Source organism: Pleurodeles waltl, chromosome 2_2 (genome assembly GCF_031143425.1).
Source record: "Pleurodeles waltl isolate 20211129_DDA chromosome 2_2, aPleWal1.hap1.20221129, whole genome shotgun sequence".
Taxonomy (NCBI): Eukaryota; Metazoa; Chordata; class Amphibia; order Caudata; family Salamandridae; genus Pleurodeles; species Pleurodeles waltl.
The window spans coordinates 1125328837-1125346264 of record NC_090439.1 but is presented as its reverse complement, the minus strand read 5'-3'; the positions used below and the strand labels follow the sequence as shown (position 1 = coordinate 1125346264).

Here is a 17428-nt window from a genome sequence, read left to right as displayed (position 1 = left end):
TGGTCACCAGAGGAATGAGTGCCCCCTGTTCCACCTTTCAGAAAACTTTCTGCCTGTGGCTCGTGTTTCCTGTGTATATTTAGAGGGTAGATATTTTAGGGACTCAGATGTCATTTGCCGCTTCTTTGAGTCCAGTTGGTAAGGAATCACAATGTAAGCCAAGAACACCTGATTGCCTCTAACCTGCTTATCTCCTGGGAATGGGGTTTCTAGAGGAATGGTATGGGCAGATGGGCCAGGCAAATAGTGAGCACTGACTCCTCAGCATGATACTGACCTTCGTAATGAGTACCCTTATGATGCCTTCTTTTAGGAGCTCTTGGTGAAGTTTCAAAGTAGGTCACCTATTATGCCCATTATGGAATTCATGGAGCAGTGGGTTCTGTCAGCCTGGTGTACTGTCCTCTCTGTTTTCCCACCACCAGTATCCATAGTACCGCCCTAGTAGATCACACCAACACTGTACATTATCCTAGTACTTCAGCCTTGTGCAGCCAACACTAGTCCATCACACTAATCCTGTGCAGTACTCTAGTTCTACACACCTGCCTTATGCTCCCACTAGCCCATCACACTGACTCTGTGCCATGCTTGTGTTCTCCACACCTCCTTTGTGCAACTCCTAGAGAGCCACACCTGCCTCTGCGGGCCACCTTCTGTTGAGTCCCCTCCGGAAGATATTGGTCCCTTCTATAACCTTTTGGAGAAAGCTGCCACACGTTTTGAATAACAAATGCCCACAGTCCAGCACGATTGTTTCTTGTATGACTTTAAAGAATCTCACAGAAAAGTCATCGGAGCTATCCCGATAATAGACCATGTGTGGAATCAGGATTTGAAAATAACTCGTAACACTGCTACAGTACCGGGGGTCAAGCCTAAGGCGGATAAAAACTACAAAGCTACGGATGACGCTCCTGCTTGCCTATCAGGTCATCCAAAGCCAGATTCTGTTATTTCCCAAGCGGCACAGAGACGCTCCAGGAACCCTTCTGCACCTCTAACCGCACCTCCGGATAAAGAAGGAAGATGCCTTGATAACATCGGGAAAAGATTCTCCTCAATGTCTGCCATTGTGGTGCGCGCCGCAAATTCCGTAGTGCTCCTTGGCAGGTACGATAGGCAACTATGGTCGGACATCAGTCACTCTCTAGACGAGCTTCCAGAAACTAACAATTCAGAAGCTAGAAAAATTCTTCTGGAAGGACAGCGCTCTTCTTCAGAGATGACAGACTGTGCGCTAGACATTGCCGCTATGGGTTTTAGGCTTTTGGCTGGATCAGCAGTGTTAAGGCATCAAGGATGGCTTAAAGCCACTAACGTTTGGCTCAAAGTCCAAACGAAGATTCTGGACCGTCCTTATGATGGGGAATCCTTTTTCTGCAAACATGTCATCAATGCCCTCCAAACAATTAAAGCAGACACTGATACTGCCAAATCGCTAAGCACTCTACAATATAAGAAAGCACCCTGTTGAGGCGCCAGAGGCCAGTCTTCCTTTCGTGGAGGATACCAATAATACAGGTACTTAGCTTATTCCCATATCTTTCCATCTACCAGACCTCAATATCACCAAAGACAACCGCCTGCAGCGGCATATAGTAGGCCTCCTCACAGAGGAAAGTCTGGGAGACAAGTCAAAGTTCCCTCCCGCAGGCAATGACAACCTCCAGATGCCGGCTACCTCTCCTTCTTCACCTCTGAAACACCACCTTCATCGTTGGCGTCAGATAACAAACGACAAGTGAGTCCTAGGCACAATACGATTTGGTCACCGTCTAGAATTTATACTTATGCCCTTTTGGACACCTTCCTCTCAAGTACATCAAAAACATCTCAATTTACTCAATCTAGAAACTGAGATGATGTTAACCAAAAGAGCAATAGAAATTGTACACTATTCCCAAAAGGGGAAGGGTTTGTATTCTCGCTTCTTCCTAATCAAGAAAAAATCTCGTCTGTGGAGACCCATCCTAGATTTAAGAGAGCTAAACAAGTACCTGAAAAAGCAGACCTTCCGCATGGTGACATTGAAAGACATCTTACAGCCTCTCAACAGAGCGGACTATATGGCTTCCCTAGACCTGCAAGACGCCTACTTCCACACACCCATCCACCCAAAACACAGGAAGTTCCCCGGATTTTTACCAAGTCTCTAGCACCTGTTGGAGCATATCTAAGGCGCAAGTGACATCAAATTTTTCCATACTTAGATGACTGGTTGGTAAAGGCATCCGACATCCAGTCATTACGTAGACCTCTCAAAACGACCTTACTCCTTTTCAAACAATTGGGCCTCACTCTTAACCAAGAAAAGTCCCAGCTCCAGCCATCCACAAAGATCATCTTCCTGGGCACCATACTAGAGACAGTCCAAACTAAAGCTTATCCAAAAGTGGACAGACAACACATGCTAGTCAAGCTAGCGAAAACAATTCAACAAAGAAAGTTTCTTTCAGTTTGACATTACAGATCATTTTGCATAAATCTTCTTCCCCACTGTTGCCTTCATATGCGTTCACTCCAGAAGGAGCTAGACACACAATGGAAACAGATACAAGGCTCCTCCGAGGGCACAATACAGATAACCCTACGTATGACAGCTTCTCTCAATTGGTGAACAGTATCCGAGAACATTTCCAGAGGCCTAGGCTTCTTAACCCAGATCCCTCAGCTAACTATTGCAACAGACACATCAATTGTGGGATGGGGTGCATGTCTGCAGGACCTTCAAGTAAGCGGCAAATGGCACCCCTCTCACACCACTCTTCATATCAACCTCCTCGAACTGAGAGCAGTGTATCTGTCATTGCAAGCCTTCCTTCCAAGAATCCAAGGCTCTTCAGTGCTTGTCCGAACGGAGAATACGACGACCATGCACTACATCAACAAACAAGGTGGGACTCGGTCACATCTACTATCCAAAGAAGCACAGACCATTTGGAGCTGGTGCATTCGACACTCACCGCACATAAAGGCTTAGCATCTTCCAGGATTGCAGAACATCACGGCGGATTCACTGAGCAGGCTTAACACATCATCTCACAAATGGGAATTGAACCAGGAAACGCTGGACAGAATATTCCCCCAGTGGGGAAAACCAAATCTGTACTTGTTTGTGACATCCCAGAATGCCTAATGCCGGTTTTATGCAAGTTGGTATCACCAGCTAGGGCCATGGGTAGATGCCTTTTCGATAGCATGGTCAGGGATTTATGCTTACGCTTTTCCTCCTATTCCTCTCTTACCACGAGTGATCAGCAAGATCAAATCGGAACCCTGCCAAATAATCCTAATTGCTCCAGCCTGGCCACGTCATCCTTGGTACACAGAGCTACTACGGCTGCCTTCGTGTCCACCCATCAGGATAACACTGATTCCGGAGTTGCTAACCATCAACCAAGGTCAGGTGAGACACCCGCATCCCAGATCTCTCAATTTATCCACATGGCTCCTGAATTCAATGAGTTCGGCCACTTAAACATTCCTAACGACTGTAAGGACATCCTTGCTACGTCGCGTGCAGATAGTACAAGTAAAACATACCAATTAAAGTGGAAACGCTTCTGTCTGTGGTGTGTCTCCAACAGCATACACCCCCTTTCTTCCACTCCTGAGGAAGTCTTACCTTACCTACTTCATCTAGCAGGCTCAGGCCTTGCTGATGCGTCCATCAAGGTTCACTTAGCAGCCATTTCTAGCTACAGAAGAATATCTGGTGAACCATCCCTCTGGTCTCACAGGCTTCTAAAACAATTCTTGAAAGATCTTTTTCGGTCTTTTCCTCCAGTTAAAGCCCCTCCTCCAGCTTGGCAACTTAATGCAGTCTTGGGCCAGCTGACGAAAGAACCATTCAAGCCCATCCATAAAAAGGACACAGCTCTAACATCTGCTCGCAGAGTCAGCGAAATACAAGCATTTACAATCCAAGAGCCTTTTCTACAGTTCAGAGGGGATAGAGTTATTTTACGTAACATTCCTAAATTTATCCCCAAAGTACCATCGGACTTTCATATTAATGAACCAGTGCTACTGAAGTTTTTCCTCCCACAACCTCAGATTGGAGCAGAAAGATCTCTCCATTCTCTTGACTTGAAAAGATGCCTAAAATTCTTCTTAGACAGAACAAAGTCAATCAGGAAATCAAACCAGCTCTTCATAGCCTTTAGTGCACCCAGCAGAGGGCATCCAGTTACTGAACAGACTATTTCCAGGTGGATTTCGAACAAGATAGCCTTTTGCCATGAAAAGGCTGGTCGACCTTTGGACACTAGAGTACGTGCACATTCCACTAGAGCGGTTTCCACCTCTTGTGCATTGTTCTCGTGCGTATCCCTTCCAGACATCTGCCGAGCTGCAACGTGGAAGACGACACATCCTTTCACAAAGCACTATTGCTTAGATGCTGAAACGCTCGGAGATGCAGTTGTAGGCCAAGCAGTCCTTAGACATTTGTTCCAATGAAGGTGAGCCATTTCTTTATTCCTGCCATCCGCTCCTACTGTTTCATACCACATTTTCTGTATAATAATAAATTTTCTTTTATACTATAAACAACATGCATGAATTTAACTAAATGCTAATACAATCTTATATATGGTAGAAAGTTGGTATTACAAATACAGAAAATGTGTTAGTCACTGCTTGCTATTCTTATTCAAGCATGTGAATCTATGAAAGTTCCAATACTGGAGTAAGAAATAAGTTACTTACCTGTAACTGTAGTTCTCCAGTATTGGAAACTTTCATAGATTCACATGCGGCCCACCCACCTCCCCCGGGGAGCTCACCTTCTTTTTCTCAGTGTTTTTTTTATTTTTATATTACAGCACTTATGCTCGGAAATCTGAGGGAAGGCAGCTCCTTTCAGGAGGGTTCTAGAGGGTGGTGCAACCTGATTGGTTGAATTTTGAGTTTGGGTCTTTTTTACTAAATGACTGATATGTTACTAAGCTAAAGGTCTAATGCATGTAATGTATGGTATACATTTAAGCATTTTCTGATTGGTTGAATTTTGAGTTCGGGTCTTTTTTTACTAAATGACTATGATATGTTACTAAGCTAGAGGCCTAATGCATGTAATGTATGTATACATTTAAGCATACCTTTTATATTACACGGGGGACTCCCATCTCGACCACGGGGAAGTATTCAAGCATGTGAATCTATGAAAGTTTCCAATACTGGAGAACTACAGTTAAAGGTAAGTAACTTATTTCTTATCAATCAATCAGACATCAATGAACTCGTTAAAGCCCAGATGCTCAAGTGGTGAAGTTTAATTAACAAATCCAGGTCACAGCATTCTGAAAGTACTGGAGCTGCCTGTGTAATTAATAATAGAAGAAGCCTGTGTCTATGAATTTTAAAAACATTTAATGGCTATACAAGCGTATTAAACTGAACATTTTGGGAGAAGTTATTTTGTTTCATATACGTGCTCTGCACAGACAATTGCGTGTAATTCACAGATAGTGATGTAAAAGCATTTTCAGTAAATATTCACAGGTCCATTTGGGATATATATAGCTACACTCCCGCCCACCCGCCAGGAATTGTATGAGGATTGAGGCACTGACACGCTTTTCAAAAGTTAAACAAACCTTTGTTTAGAAAATTGTTAGTGGCAGCCAACCTTATAAAACACCAACTTTTCATGGCAGGGATAACAACATAACGTGAAATGGCTTTGAGTTCAGGGACTGAAAGGAACCCGCATGTCATCATCTGCAGAAACGAAACTTATGAGACCGCAGATGATTTAAAACTTGAAGTTAGTTTTTTGAAAACAGAAGGGAACAATCAATCCGTTTGAAACTTATTTTACCTCCGATTCTTTTTTTTTTTATACCATGGCATAGCATCTCCGAGTGCTGCCTTTCGCTTTCAGCTGCAGGTGAGGTCTGGGAGGAACTTACAAACTTGGAATAAATTTGTCTCTACCACTCCCTCATGCGCAATGCCGTTACTGGCGCTGTGCATGTACAGGGGAAGGGATGGCGACCAAAGGCCAATCGCTGCTACTACCATACCGCATCTCTAAGCCAATCCAGACGCTGCTCATGCTGTTACAGCAGCGCCTGGATTGGCTGGGGCAGACAACCTCCCCAGTCCTTACTGAGACCGGGGCTGCAGCCTAAAGTCTCAGCCCCGGCTTTAGTTTACGCAGGGGTAGAGACCGTGAGTGACCTCCAGTGCGCATGCCGGGTTGGCCAAAGAGAGGCAGCAGTTCAACCCGGCATGCGCACTTGGGCCCCAGGTGCTCTGGCTACTAACTCTCTCTGACAGTGTCTTTCTAATGTTTAGCCCCACCCCCTCAGCAGAGCATTTAACACTTAAACACACTTTTAAGACAATTATAAAACCACGAAGCCCATTCCATCAGTATGGCGCAAGGGTACCAGGAATTGTCCAAAATGACTCACTTGTATGAGTGGAATAGCATTCAAGCAGTGGCACTGGGTGGTGCCAGCCAAGGAGGATACTCCAAAAATTACCTTGGACACAGCATTTTATGTATTAAAAAGGTATTGTATTCATTTCTCTAATCATCTCACCCACGACTATATATATATATATATATATATAATTGAAAATTCCCCATCCTGGTACTCAGGATCAACAGTTGTGGGATTTTACATGCAGAAATTGGATTTACGAATACAGACATTCTGATCATATTATTTTATTTCATGTATTTGCCAATTTAGGTTTATGATCAGGTTGTGAGCAGTCGGGAAAGGCCGCACCTGGGAAAGGAGAATCTCAGAAACTCATTGACATTTGAAGATATTCACAAGAGTTTTCTGTCCTGGAAATGCTTTCAAAATCTCGGACAATGGCATTTTGATCAGCGGGGGAGGGAAAGGGGTTTCTGCCCAGGGAATAATCTTCCGAATGGAGGAACAAAAAAACAAAACGAAATGGCTGCTGTACATTTTCATCACAAATCTGTATGTGCAATTTACCACCTGTAGAAATTCTGCATTCAGAAACATTATGCAAGAGCACAACAGTCGTGGCTTTTGAAGAGTAGTGCTGAGACTCTTTTAGAATTCAACAGCGTTTAAAACGTTCTCCCAATATAGGAGTTATGTTATAAAAGCAATCAAAGACTATGGGGGTTATTCCAACTTTGGAGGAGGTGGTAATCCGTCCCAAATGTGACGGATTTACCACCAGCCGTATTACGAGTTCCATAGGATATAACGGACTCGTAATACGGCTGGTGGTATATCCGTCACTTTACTGTCACTTTTGGGACGGATTACCACTTCCTCCAAAGTTGTAATAACCCCCTTTGTCTCGGATCTCTTGCCCAGTGTCTCCTATTAGGCCCAGTCTATGTTAAATTGGCCTTTTCATTTCTCCAGGCCATTGCGTTGGAGTACTAGGCAGAACTTTGCAACCACTTCCCTCATTGACGTCATTAAACAAAAAGTAACTACTTGTTTTTTAAATTGTTACTGTCCCATTTAAAAGAGATAATCGCTCAAGTTCTTGCTTTGATTTTACCCCAGAAATAAGCACTGTTCTTACCACAAGCTGGTCATACCAGAACACCTCTTTTTAGAGAATTTTCTAGACCAATGCTTGTCAGGCCTTTCAGAACCACGAGACAGTTTTTAGAACAACAAACTGTCTCAACTCACCTAACTTTAATGGACATGAGACGGGCGATCTTTTAATGTAACTAAAGCATCATGGGGTAGTGCACTGTCGTTTACAGACAGCACATTTCCATTGAAATATCCGCTAAAGTTGTACAGACACACTTTTATTGAATCAACTATATCGCACACCAAAGATAATGTGTGGAAACTGGGTTTCAGTGAAAACTTAGCATTTGTGCATCACCAAGTAAATTGTCTTGATTTGTTTTGATCCTTTTGATATCTTTGTTTCCATCACACTTTAGAACTACAAAAAAGTGCTTCATGTTTGTTATCCTAATAGCTGAATGTGTGCAGTTCGCATTGTACACGTATTTACATTTTGTTGTGTTACTAAAGGATACAGCCTTTCCTTTCACTCTCGCTGTACCCCAGAAAGATTATCCCACCATTCACTTTACTTTTCTTTGCTGGTTACAAGGTGAGAGGAGTTTCTAAACACCAATCTTTGTGTCAAAAAAATACAGGAATTCGTCAGAAGACATTGTATGACATTGACCTTTGTTTTTGAAAAGAAGCAAATTAAATAAAGAATTTAAAAGCGTCGTTATTTGATGCTTTGGCTTTTGGGACCCACCAAAAATTAACTAGCGATCCACCAGTGGGTGGCGACCTGAGTTTGTGAAACACTGGCCTAGACTAGTTGAAAAGGAAGCTGAGACTCCCCTCTTCCACCACTTGATGGCGCATTTGTTCCAAACTATCCAGGACAGTTTGTAAATTGTTCCGCCGCGCGAATTTAACCCGGGGTATTTGATTTATTTTGAGAATTTATTAACGTGCGATTACCTCTGCAGAGGCCTGCTGCTTTGCTGGAGCTAGAAGAGACACAGCAACTTTACTAGGAGACGGAAAATGTAAAACTTGAACAAAGAAGACACAAGCTACGTTTTTAACGCTTTTTAGAACAGCGGATCGGGCGGAATTTTCAAAAACCTCCTGCTTGGCGTTTTATTACGGGCGAGCACAAAGCGCTCAGTCCCATGCTGTAATCTCTCTTTGGGCTTCAAACCACGCCCATGCCACGTCAGTCACTTTCATTGGTTCGCGGGCTTGCCTTTTAAAATCCACTTGCGAAAGGCATGCATACGTCATGCCTTTTGCGGTGTTTAGCCCACCTACACAGCACCGGTAAAGTACCAAAAACATAGGAGGCTCGATGTTTTCAGCATGGAGTTCGGACTACTTTATTGGTTTATTTTCCACGCACTGCGATAGCGCTGGATTTTACATAGCGCAATCGCGCTGCAGTTTTTTTTTGCTTTACAATGCTAACAGCTCTAACTCGAACAAATGCGAGACCCGTTGCATTGAAAATGCTTGTTCATGGTGGACCCTCTCACAAGCACAGAGGAGCACATCTTACTGACCCTCTATCAACAGACCTCGTATCTAAAGAACACAGACCTTCAGCTAATACCTGCAGGGCTACCGCAAGAGATACAAGATGTTATATACTTTTTTTTTTTTTTTTTTGCATACAGCAATTCACTCCACAGTCACAGAGCGCTTTGTAGCCTAAAGAGCGTAGATTACATCACTGAATTTGTAGAATGAAAATAGCATGCAGGAGAGCTCTTCCAAAGACTAACATACAAGGTGACACAGAGTAACCGGTACTAGAGGTGGTGTGCCTCTGCACTGTAAGGTCCACAAGATGGAGGAGGGCCATGTTAATGTTTTCATACGTGTGTAGGTATCATGAGTGGCGGCTTACCTTCTGGCTCTCAGGTCAGATGGGAAGGTATGGCAGGCTGACGTATACTTCACAGCTTTTGTTTGTCTTCACTGGATTAAAGTGTTTTAGGCTTGTATTAAAGTCTTAGAGTAAGCCAACAAGGTGGTTGGATATGCTTTGGAAGCAAATTCCAAATCCTGGAAATATTTCCTAAATAATACCCCACCATGATCAAGATTTTGCAGGTTGGACATGAGACCACGTAAGCGTCTGCCACGTTTCTATCCACCAAAAGCAATGGGAAGTCAAATATCCTAGTGTGCCCAAATGTGTGGCCTTATGTCATGCAGGCGGTTTCATTGGTGCCGCGGGTAACGACTGATGGTGATTCTGGGCCTGAAAAAGGTAGCTAGTGGAGGACTGCTTTGAGGAGAGCTAGTTGAGAGTTAGAGACTAACAAATTCCTTATTCAAGTCAAGAGGTAACTGTCTGTTAGACTAAGCACTTTACAACCAATGTGGGGGTGGGGGGGATATGTTTGCTGTTTACTGGGATTCTGGGACGGTAAATGGTGCTTCTGTCTCTGAATTTGATATTGGTGGCTTAGTTGAGTTTGGAGTCCTGTTGAGTTTAGAGTCCAGATTTACTTTTTTAAATTGTATTTTATTGAAGTTTTCAGCTTATGAATGAAGCGCATTTATATATTCATAACCTACAGGTTCTCTCACTGATGGGTCTCCTTCTTCCCATATGCTGAAAATGCAAACTATTTTATTGATATTAACTCAGTGTGCAAAATAAGAGTTTTGTAACTATGTCTATAATATAAACGATAAAACAACCTTAAACAGTTCAGTCTATTTTTTACCTTATTTCTGCCTTCGTGTGCATGCAGTGGGCTGGTATTCCGAATAATATGTCAGTGAATGGCTGATAAAATCATTCCTGGTTGTTAACCGGGAAGGGGAAGGAGGCCCTCCCCGATGAAAAGTCCCGTAATGTGTCAGAGTGTGTCTGGCATAGGCATCTGTGTCAGTGGATTCAGATGAACTGACCATCCATTGGTCACCATATGTTTCTCATGCTGCCCACGGCGCTCCTCAGTGCGCACTGTCGGACCCTTGGCTACTGCCCATTTCTCAATGTCTTTCTTCCATCTACTATCGGGGGAGGAGGGGCTCTGAAGAAGTGCTAATGCATTGCTATAGCTCTCCTAGCAAGTACCAGGGACTGATCTAAGAATCTATTACTAACCTTCCAAAATTTAGAATGAGCATATGGACCTAGGAGACAAATGTCTGCCCTGCTCAATTCCGCTTTTGCGAGTGTTTTTTTCATGTCAGCTGTCACCTTCGTCCAGAAACAAGCAATCACCAAGCAATCCCAGACCATATGAGTGAACTCTGCACCTATCAGGTTGCACCGTGGGCAGCTCTTGTCATCCGCCTCAGCAATTTAATTTAGCCTAAGAGGCGTGTGAGCTATGTGGTGTGTAAATAATTACATTGCATGTATCCAAAGAGAGTGTTCCTACAAAACTTATGTGGATGTTTGAGACCCCGCGCCCATTCTTTCTCTCTGAATGAGCTACCCAACATGTCCGCTCAATGGGCTTTTAAAGAATTCATAGGGTTACTGAGCATTGATGGGTACCCCTTGTACAACCTAGGTATGTTTATAACCTGTGCAGAAGGTAAGTGCAGCCTGCAACGCTTAATTATGTTGTGGTTCAACAAGCTCGCCCTCTCCAAATATGCTGCACTGACCGAACCAGTGTGCCACATATAGGAACTGACACTCCAGTAAGCCATCACCTTCCACCATGGATGTCAGGCTCCAAAACACTCTTTCTCATAACAAGCACCAATATGATCTATCCCCGCATCTGACCGCGCTCTCAGACTTATGGAAATGAATCCCTATTACCCCCTAGAGCTGGGCAGGTCGACAAGTGGCAGCACTGTGGCATTCAGAAGGGGTTGACTAGTATTGTTAACCACCCACTTCCAGCATCTAGTAGCTATTGTGAAGAGTTCAGATTGTTGGTTTGACTTCACTGTGACGCTCAGTAAGGTGTACTCTCATTGCTCCTATGTATTATGATGTGGCAACCTGACACAACTCTTTGCCGTCTACTTTTGGAAGCCAACTTGATAACCCCTGCAGCTGGGCAGCTAAATAGTATGCCTCACAGTTCATAAACACTGTGGTATTCCAAATGGTTGAGGGTATGAGGTCAAAGAGTGAATTACCTATCGTTATTTTTTTTTTTTTTTTGTATCGGTTTCAGATGTACATGTACTATCTTCAAATTACATTTGCTCTATGGGAGTGAGGAACAAGGTGTAGTTGAATGTGTCAAAAGTGGGTTTCATGGTTCAGAGAGCTGGCAGGTGTTGCTTACTAGATAAGGAGGCTTGTTTTCATACTGTATTTGGATATGAAACCTAATTGGAAGGGGCTTTGGAAGTTGCTGTTTAGTGATGTATTTAGTATGAATTGTAGTGCACTTCTGAAATACTGTTGCAAGGTGTGGGAGATCTCTTGTATATCTAAAATTTCTTGTTAATTTTAGAGACTGCTTTTTTGAGGAGAGGCACATATTCCACATTTCTGGGACCCCACACCAGAGCTAAGGGGTCAGGGTGTCCTACCCTGGCCCCTTGTCTTATTTTCGAACTTTTTTTGTAGGACTCGGCTGAAGCAGAGTCCCAAGATGGCTGCCACCACTTCCTGCTTGAAGTGTTGGCAGCCAATCAGAGCTGTGCATTTCTCTGCAGAAGATTGTTATTATTCGTGAATCCTTCACACCTCTAGATATCTATATTTATTTTTCTTTTAATATCTCAAAAACTACTAAGATTTACACCAAACAAGAAAAAGGCTTCTTTCTAGACCAAATGCTACCTTTCTGTCGAATGTGATATAATTACGTTCAGCAGTTCAGGCTGTAGTTGTGTTCAAAATCCGTCTGGGAGTTAAAATAGGAAACTTAACCTTTTTGACCCCAGTCCCCCACCCCTCTCTCCTCTTTTCTCGGCCCCCACTTGACGGAGCACCCCAAAACTTCCCATCTAGATTCTTGGGAACACTTTTTTGCAAACATTTTGTGAAGATTTGTCAAACTACGCCAAAGATATAGGCAAGTCAAAAATGCTTTTTCTATGGTTCTAACTATAACTACCTAGTGGTGACCGCCACTAAACGATATGGAGTTTGCAGTACAGAGGAGTTCTTTGTATGTGCTCCTTTCAGACTGGAGGTGTGTGATGCTTATGTTCTTTGATGTTTCCTGAACATACTAAATGGAATGAGAAGGCATGGTGACAGAATGGTATGCCCCTTGAATGCAACAGGAATGCAGACTGAAGACCAACTATATAGACACAATCCTGAGAGCTATTGCACAGTCCTTTGTTATAAATATTCAACCTTGTGAACCTATGAAAGCTGCCAATACTGGAGGGCTGGAGTTACAGGTAACTGTTTTTTTTCATGTCCATTATAGAAGTGAGCCCTCGAAAGTGCCAGACCATGGAATGACAGTTGTGTTATATGGAATGTAACCAACATTGCCAAACTCACATTTCATGTGTTGTCCTTTATCATCTCTGTTTGATTGCCCCCGCCCTCAGTGTTTTCTCTGTGTTGTTTCCAGTCTCATGTGTAGTTCAGAAAAGTGATACAGAATTGCAAAAGTACCCAGTGATGTGCTTTGTTTACTTTTCTTACACACCAATCAATTCCTTATTCTGATGGCACTTTGATTATTTTGGGCACCAATAAAATGTTTCATTGGGATTCATTAAGTAGTACAGTGCATTGCCACATGACCTGTCTCTCTATTCCTTATTTACTGCCAAGAACAGAACAAGAGATTCAGTGTAGTCCGCTCTACTGGAGATGATTCAGTGGAAGTAATAATTTCTAGTCACCTGATCTGAGTTATGATGTTTGTCAAGTGGACTGTCTACAGCTAAAAAGTATGCATAGTTTCTCTCTAAAATATTCCAAGATAAGGCCCATGGGACGACCCCTGGGTCAGCCTGGAACATGATATGTAATAGTAGTTGGAAGGTGTGGTCCGTATTCAGATCAGGAAACTGTCTTGGCACCCCAAACTGCCATAGTGGGCAGCTAACCATGGTCAGTATTAACTACGTTCTCAGGCAGTGGCAGTCTTGGCAACTGGTTCATTTTCCTTGGGGCTTCTTCAGTGGCTTGATATGGCCTGTGTGGGGCAACGTTATGTCCTTCCTGGGGGCTCTTTGAATAACTGGGCATGACCATGAATAGGTAGATGGTTGTGGCCAGTTGGTGGCTATTTCTTTTTTATACCTGCTATTATGGCTGTCTAGACTTCTGTCCTCTTTAATGGCTCTTGATTTGGGCAGATATAATTACTCTGTTTCCAACAAATGACTGTCTTAGAATTTATCAGTTTTTTCAAGGAGGAACTTTCATTGACTGTTTTGTTTCAGGTCAGTTTTAGTCTCCATTCGTTTGCCAGCTGTTAATAGTCTTGAGCTCTGTGTACCTCTTCTTAGAGATCTTCAATGATAACCATAGCCCAGTCGTCTAGTAACTTACCGGTGTTTCCAGCCAATGGCAATCTGGGCTTCTTCCATCTCTTGAGCCTCTTTTATTGGGTGGATGGTTGGTTACTTCAGCCACATTCTCAGCTAACAGCAATCTTGGCAAATCTGTTTTTTCACTTAGATGTTCTCCACATGGCTTGATTTAACGCACCAGAAGTACCAGCCAATTACAGTCTTGTCCTCTCTCTCCTCTTAGAGATTCTTTGGGTGGCTGGACATGGCTGAGGCACGGCTTTCTGAAGAGTTTCTGATTGGTGGTGACCTGAACATGGTGAGGCAGCAGCTAGAAGAGTTGAAGGTAAGAAACTCTATTATGTGAGGATAGTTCTCTTTTCTTGTAATATTCATTTTATTTTTATTCACTTATGAGAATTGTTGGAATTATGATATTAGGATTATTGTGACAATTATGGTGTTTAATGCAATAGGATATCTTTTAATGATCATTGGATCTGATTGTAAAGCCATTTTTTTTACTATTGTTTTATGGCCATATTTGTTATTTTATTTATCCAGTATTGTGAACTTTCATAGACACACATTAAAAAAATGCATTCTTATTAATGGGGGGAGGTGAATACTCACCTCAAGGAATAATCACACACCATGTTTAACCCTCAAAGTCACAAAATTAACCTGAGCTCAACCCCCTGGTAGCTGTGGCACAGAACAGGCAATGTATATATGCAGTACCAAAATGAGAGTAAAGTTGAAATGGAATACAATAAAATCCTTGTTAGAAAAAAAGAGTATCATTTAATAAACAAAATCACACTCAAATGACACAAAAACCAAGAAGAGGAATGAGAAATATGGATTTTTGTAGTGTTATAAAGGAATAGCACCAAGAAGAATGTGGCGCCAATAATTGATAGTTGCAGTAGAGCGGGACATAGACTCAGTTTGATGGAGTGCAGGGTAGATACACCAACCAGATACATCCTGTTCACATTTTTCACCTTCTGACTTTAGTCCTTTAAGTCCCAATTAACCACAGAAGTACACTTCTACGTCCAGTTGCCACTGATCAGCTGGTCAGTTGCGGAAGTGGCCTCTTGCAGCTTATGTCACCTCAGCTTGAACAGGAAGTCAGCCTTATGACACTTGGAATCCACTTCTGTGTTCTGGGTACAATGGAGAGCTGGTTTAGCCGTTTAGCTTCTCTCAGGTCGCAGATAGCAGGTTCAGTCCTTTTCTGATCTTCCTAGGATTCAGGACTGTTCAAAAGTGGGTGTTTGGAGATGCCACATTTCTATCTCAGGGGATCTCCATTGATAAGTATTGAATAGTCCCACCCACTTGCAGGGACCCCGGCACACTTTTATGTTGTCAATTCAAAAGCACAACAAATACTATGGAATGTGCCCTAGCACTAATGGAGAATTGAATAGGCAGGTCTTCAAGTCTTTCCTAAAATGTAGCAATCTTATGAAGTGTACAAATGAGTTCATTCCAGAGTTTTACAGCCTTAACCAAGAATGCTTTACTTCCTGAACGGGTCCGCTTAATTCTTAGTAAGATAAGCAGCCGGGCCTCAGAGGATCACACAGAATGTGAAGATATGTAGTTGGTCACTTTTTGTGATAAGCAGTCCGGGACAGTATAATGGACTGCTTTGAAAACTTGGCACAAAGACTTAAAAACAAACCATTATCCACTGAAAGGGCCCACAAGCCTGCAGAGTCAGAAGAAAACCACAGCGGCATTCTGGACCCTTTCATCTTCTTTTTAGGCCTATGTTCATACCTAAAATAAGGGTATTACTCTAATCCAGGTGATTCTAAATGATAGCCTAGATAACCACGCAGTATACATTCTTTGGGAGATAGGCCAGAAGTTTCATGAATACCCTCCAGAGTAAGAAACAGGTCTACCCAACATGTTAGACCTGCTAAGCTAGCAAATGTTCCGACTCAAGGAATACTTCCAGGTTTTCAACCATCTTAGCCATGACAGGTAAAATGGACCAAGAATGTGGCCAGAAGTCCCATGGGAAAGGGCTATTACGGTGAGTGTCTTATCCAGAGCACCTCCATCTTGTCAGAGTTAAACATTAGCAAGTTCTGTAGAAGCTGTAGGTAAAACATTGCTCTCTGACTCTGCCGGGTTAATCAGGACTACTGTGTCAGCCTCCCATGGAGATGAAAACTCACCTGGGGGAGTCGAAGAGATAAGAGTAATAGAGATCATATCTTTGAAATTTTTTGAACAAATCACCTTCTAGTTCTGGGGTATTCGCAAGTGTGTTCGCAGCACAAACACATTTAGGAGAGAGGTCACACAGTTGGAACATCTCCTTGGTGGAGTTTTTAGCACCCAGTGTTTTGTTGGTATAGACTTCTGCCTGCAACTTTGATCCTCCTGACCTCTCAGCAGCCTTTGATATAGTCTCCCACAGCACACTCATCACAAGGCTGCACAACTGGTATCCAGGGAGCTGTCCTCAGATGGATTACATCTTTCCTCATCGGGAGAACGCAAAAAGTCCACCTTCCTCCCATCATCTCCAAACTCTAGGAAATGATTTGTGAAGTACCCCAAGGATCCCCCCCTCAGCCCCACCCTCTTCAACACTATATAACACTTCTGGCCAGCAAGGCTAAAACCCAGGGGCTCAACATCATATCCTATGCTGACGACGTACAACTCATCCTAACCCTCTCTGAAGACACCACCAAGACCAACTTCCACAACTGCATGACAGACGTCACCAACTGGATGAAGAACAACTGTCTGAAGCTCGGACAGAGGTACTGATTTTCAGAAATAAAAACTCCCCATGTGGCTCATTCTGGTGGCCCTCAGAACACAGACCTACTCGTACCCCCACTGTCCACGCTAGGAACCTACACATTATTCTGGACAACAGGCTAACCATGATGACTCAGGTCAACTCTGTCTCCTCCTGTTTCTTCATCCTGTGCATGCTTTGTAAGGTATTCAAATGGCTACCCTATGTTCCAGAAGCACCATTACCAAAACCCTCATCTCCAGCCAACTGGGCTATGGCAACACATTCTGTGCAGGGATTGCAGCTCACCTCCTCCGCTGCTACTGACCTTACAGAATGCTGCATCCAGATGCGACCTGGATCTCCATAGATAAACCCACATCACCTCCCACCTCAGGGAACTCCACTGGCTTCCTCTACCGAAAATATGCCGGTTCAAGCTTCTGACCCACACGTACAAGGCCCTACCCAAATGTGGAACCACCTACTTGAACCACTGCCCACCAGACACCTCAGCTCCGCGTCCCTTTCCCTAACCTTCCGACCTAACCTAAGTAACTAGTTTGCTACAGTCCCCAAGAAAGTTAACCCCATCACTCCCGTCGTTCTGAATCTTCAGTGGCTCCCTGTTGAAGCTAGAGGTCAATTTATGACTACTTACATTCAACTCCCTTCTACATGGCTGAAAAACTGACAACCCTTGGTGCTCAATGGGGTTTCAGGCAACAGAGAATCCCTTTCTTTGAAC

At 43.3% G+C, this 17428-nt stretch overlaps 1 protein-coding gene across 3 annotated transcripts in view; it reads left to right on the top strand.

The window, feature by feature from the left end:
• The window catches only part of LOC138282926 (microtubule-actin cross-linking factor 1, isoforms 6/7-like), a 533430-nt gene that overhangs the window by 195221 nt on the left and 320781 nt on the right, over positions 1-17428 (top strand). For all 3 annotated transcript variants that reach the window (XM_069220983.1, XM_069220984.1, XM_069220985.1), the window contains exon 17: positions 14146-14247. In XM_069220983.1, the coding sequence (XP_069077084.1) occupies positions 14146-14247 (102 nt within the window). The remainder of the gene's footprint in view (positions 1-14145; positions 14248-17428) is intronic.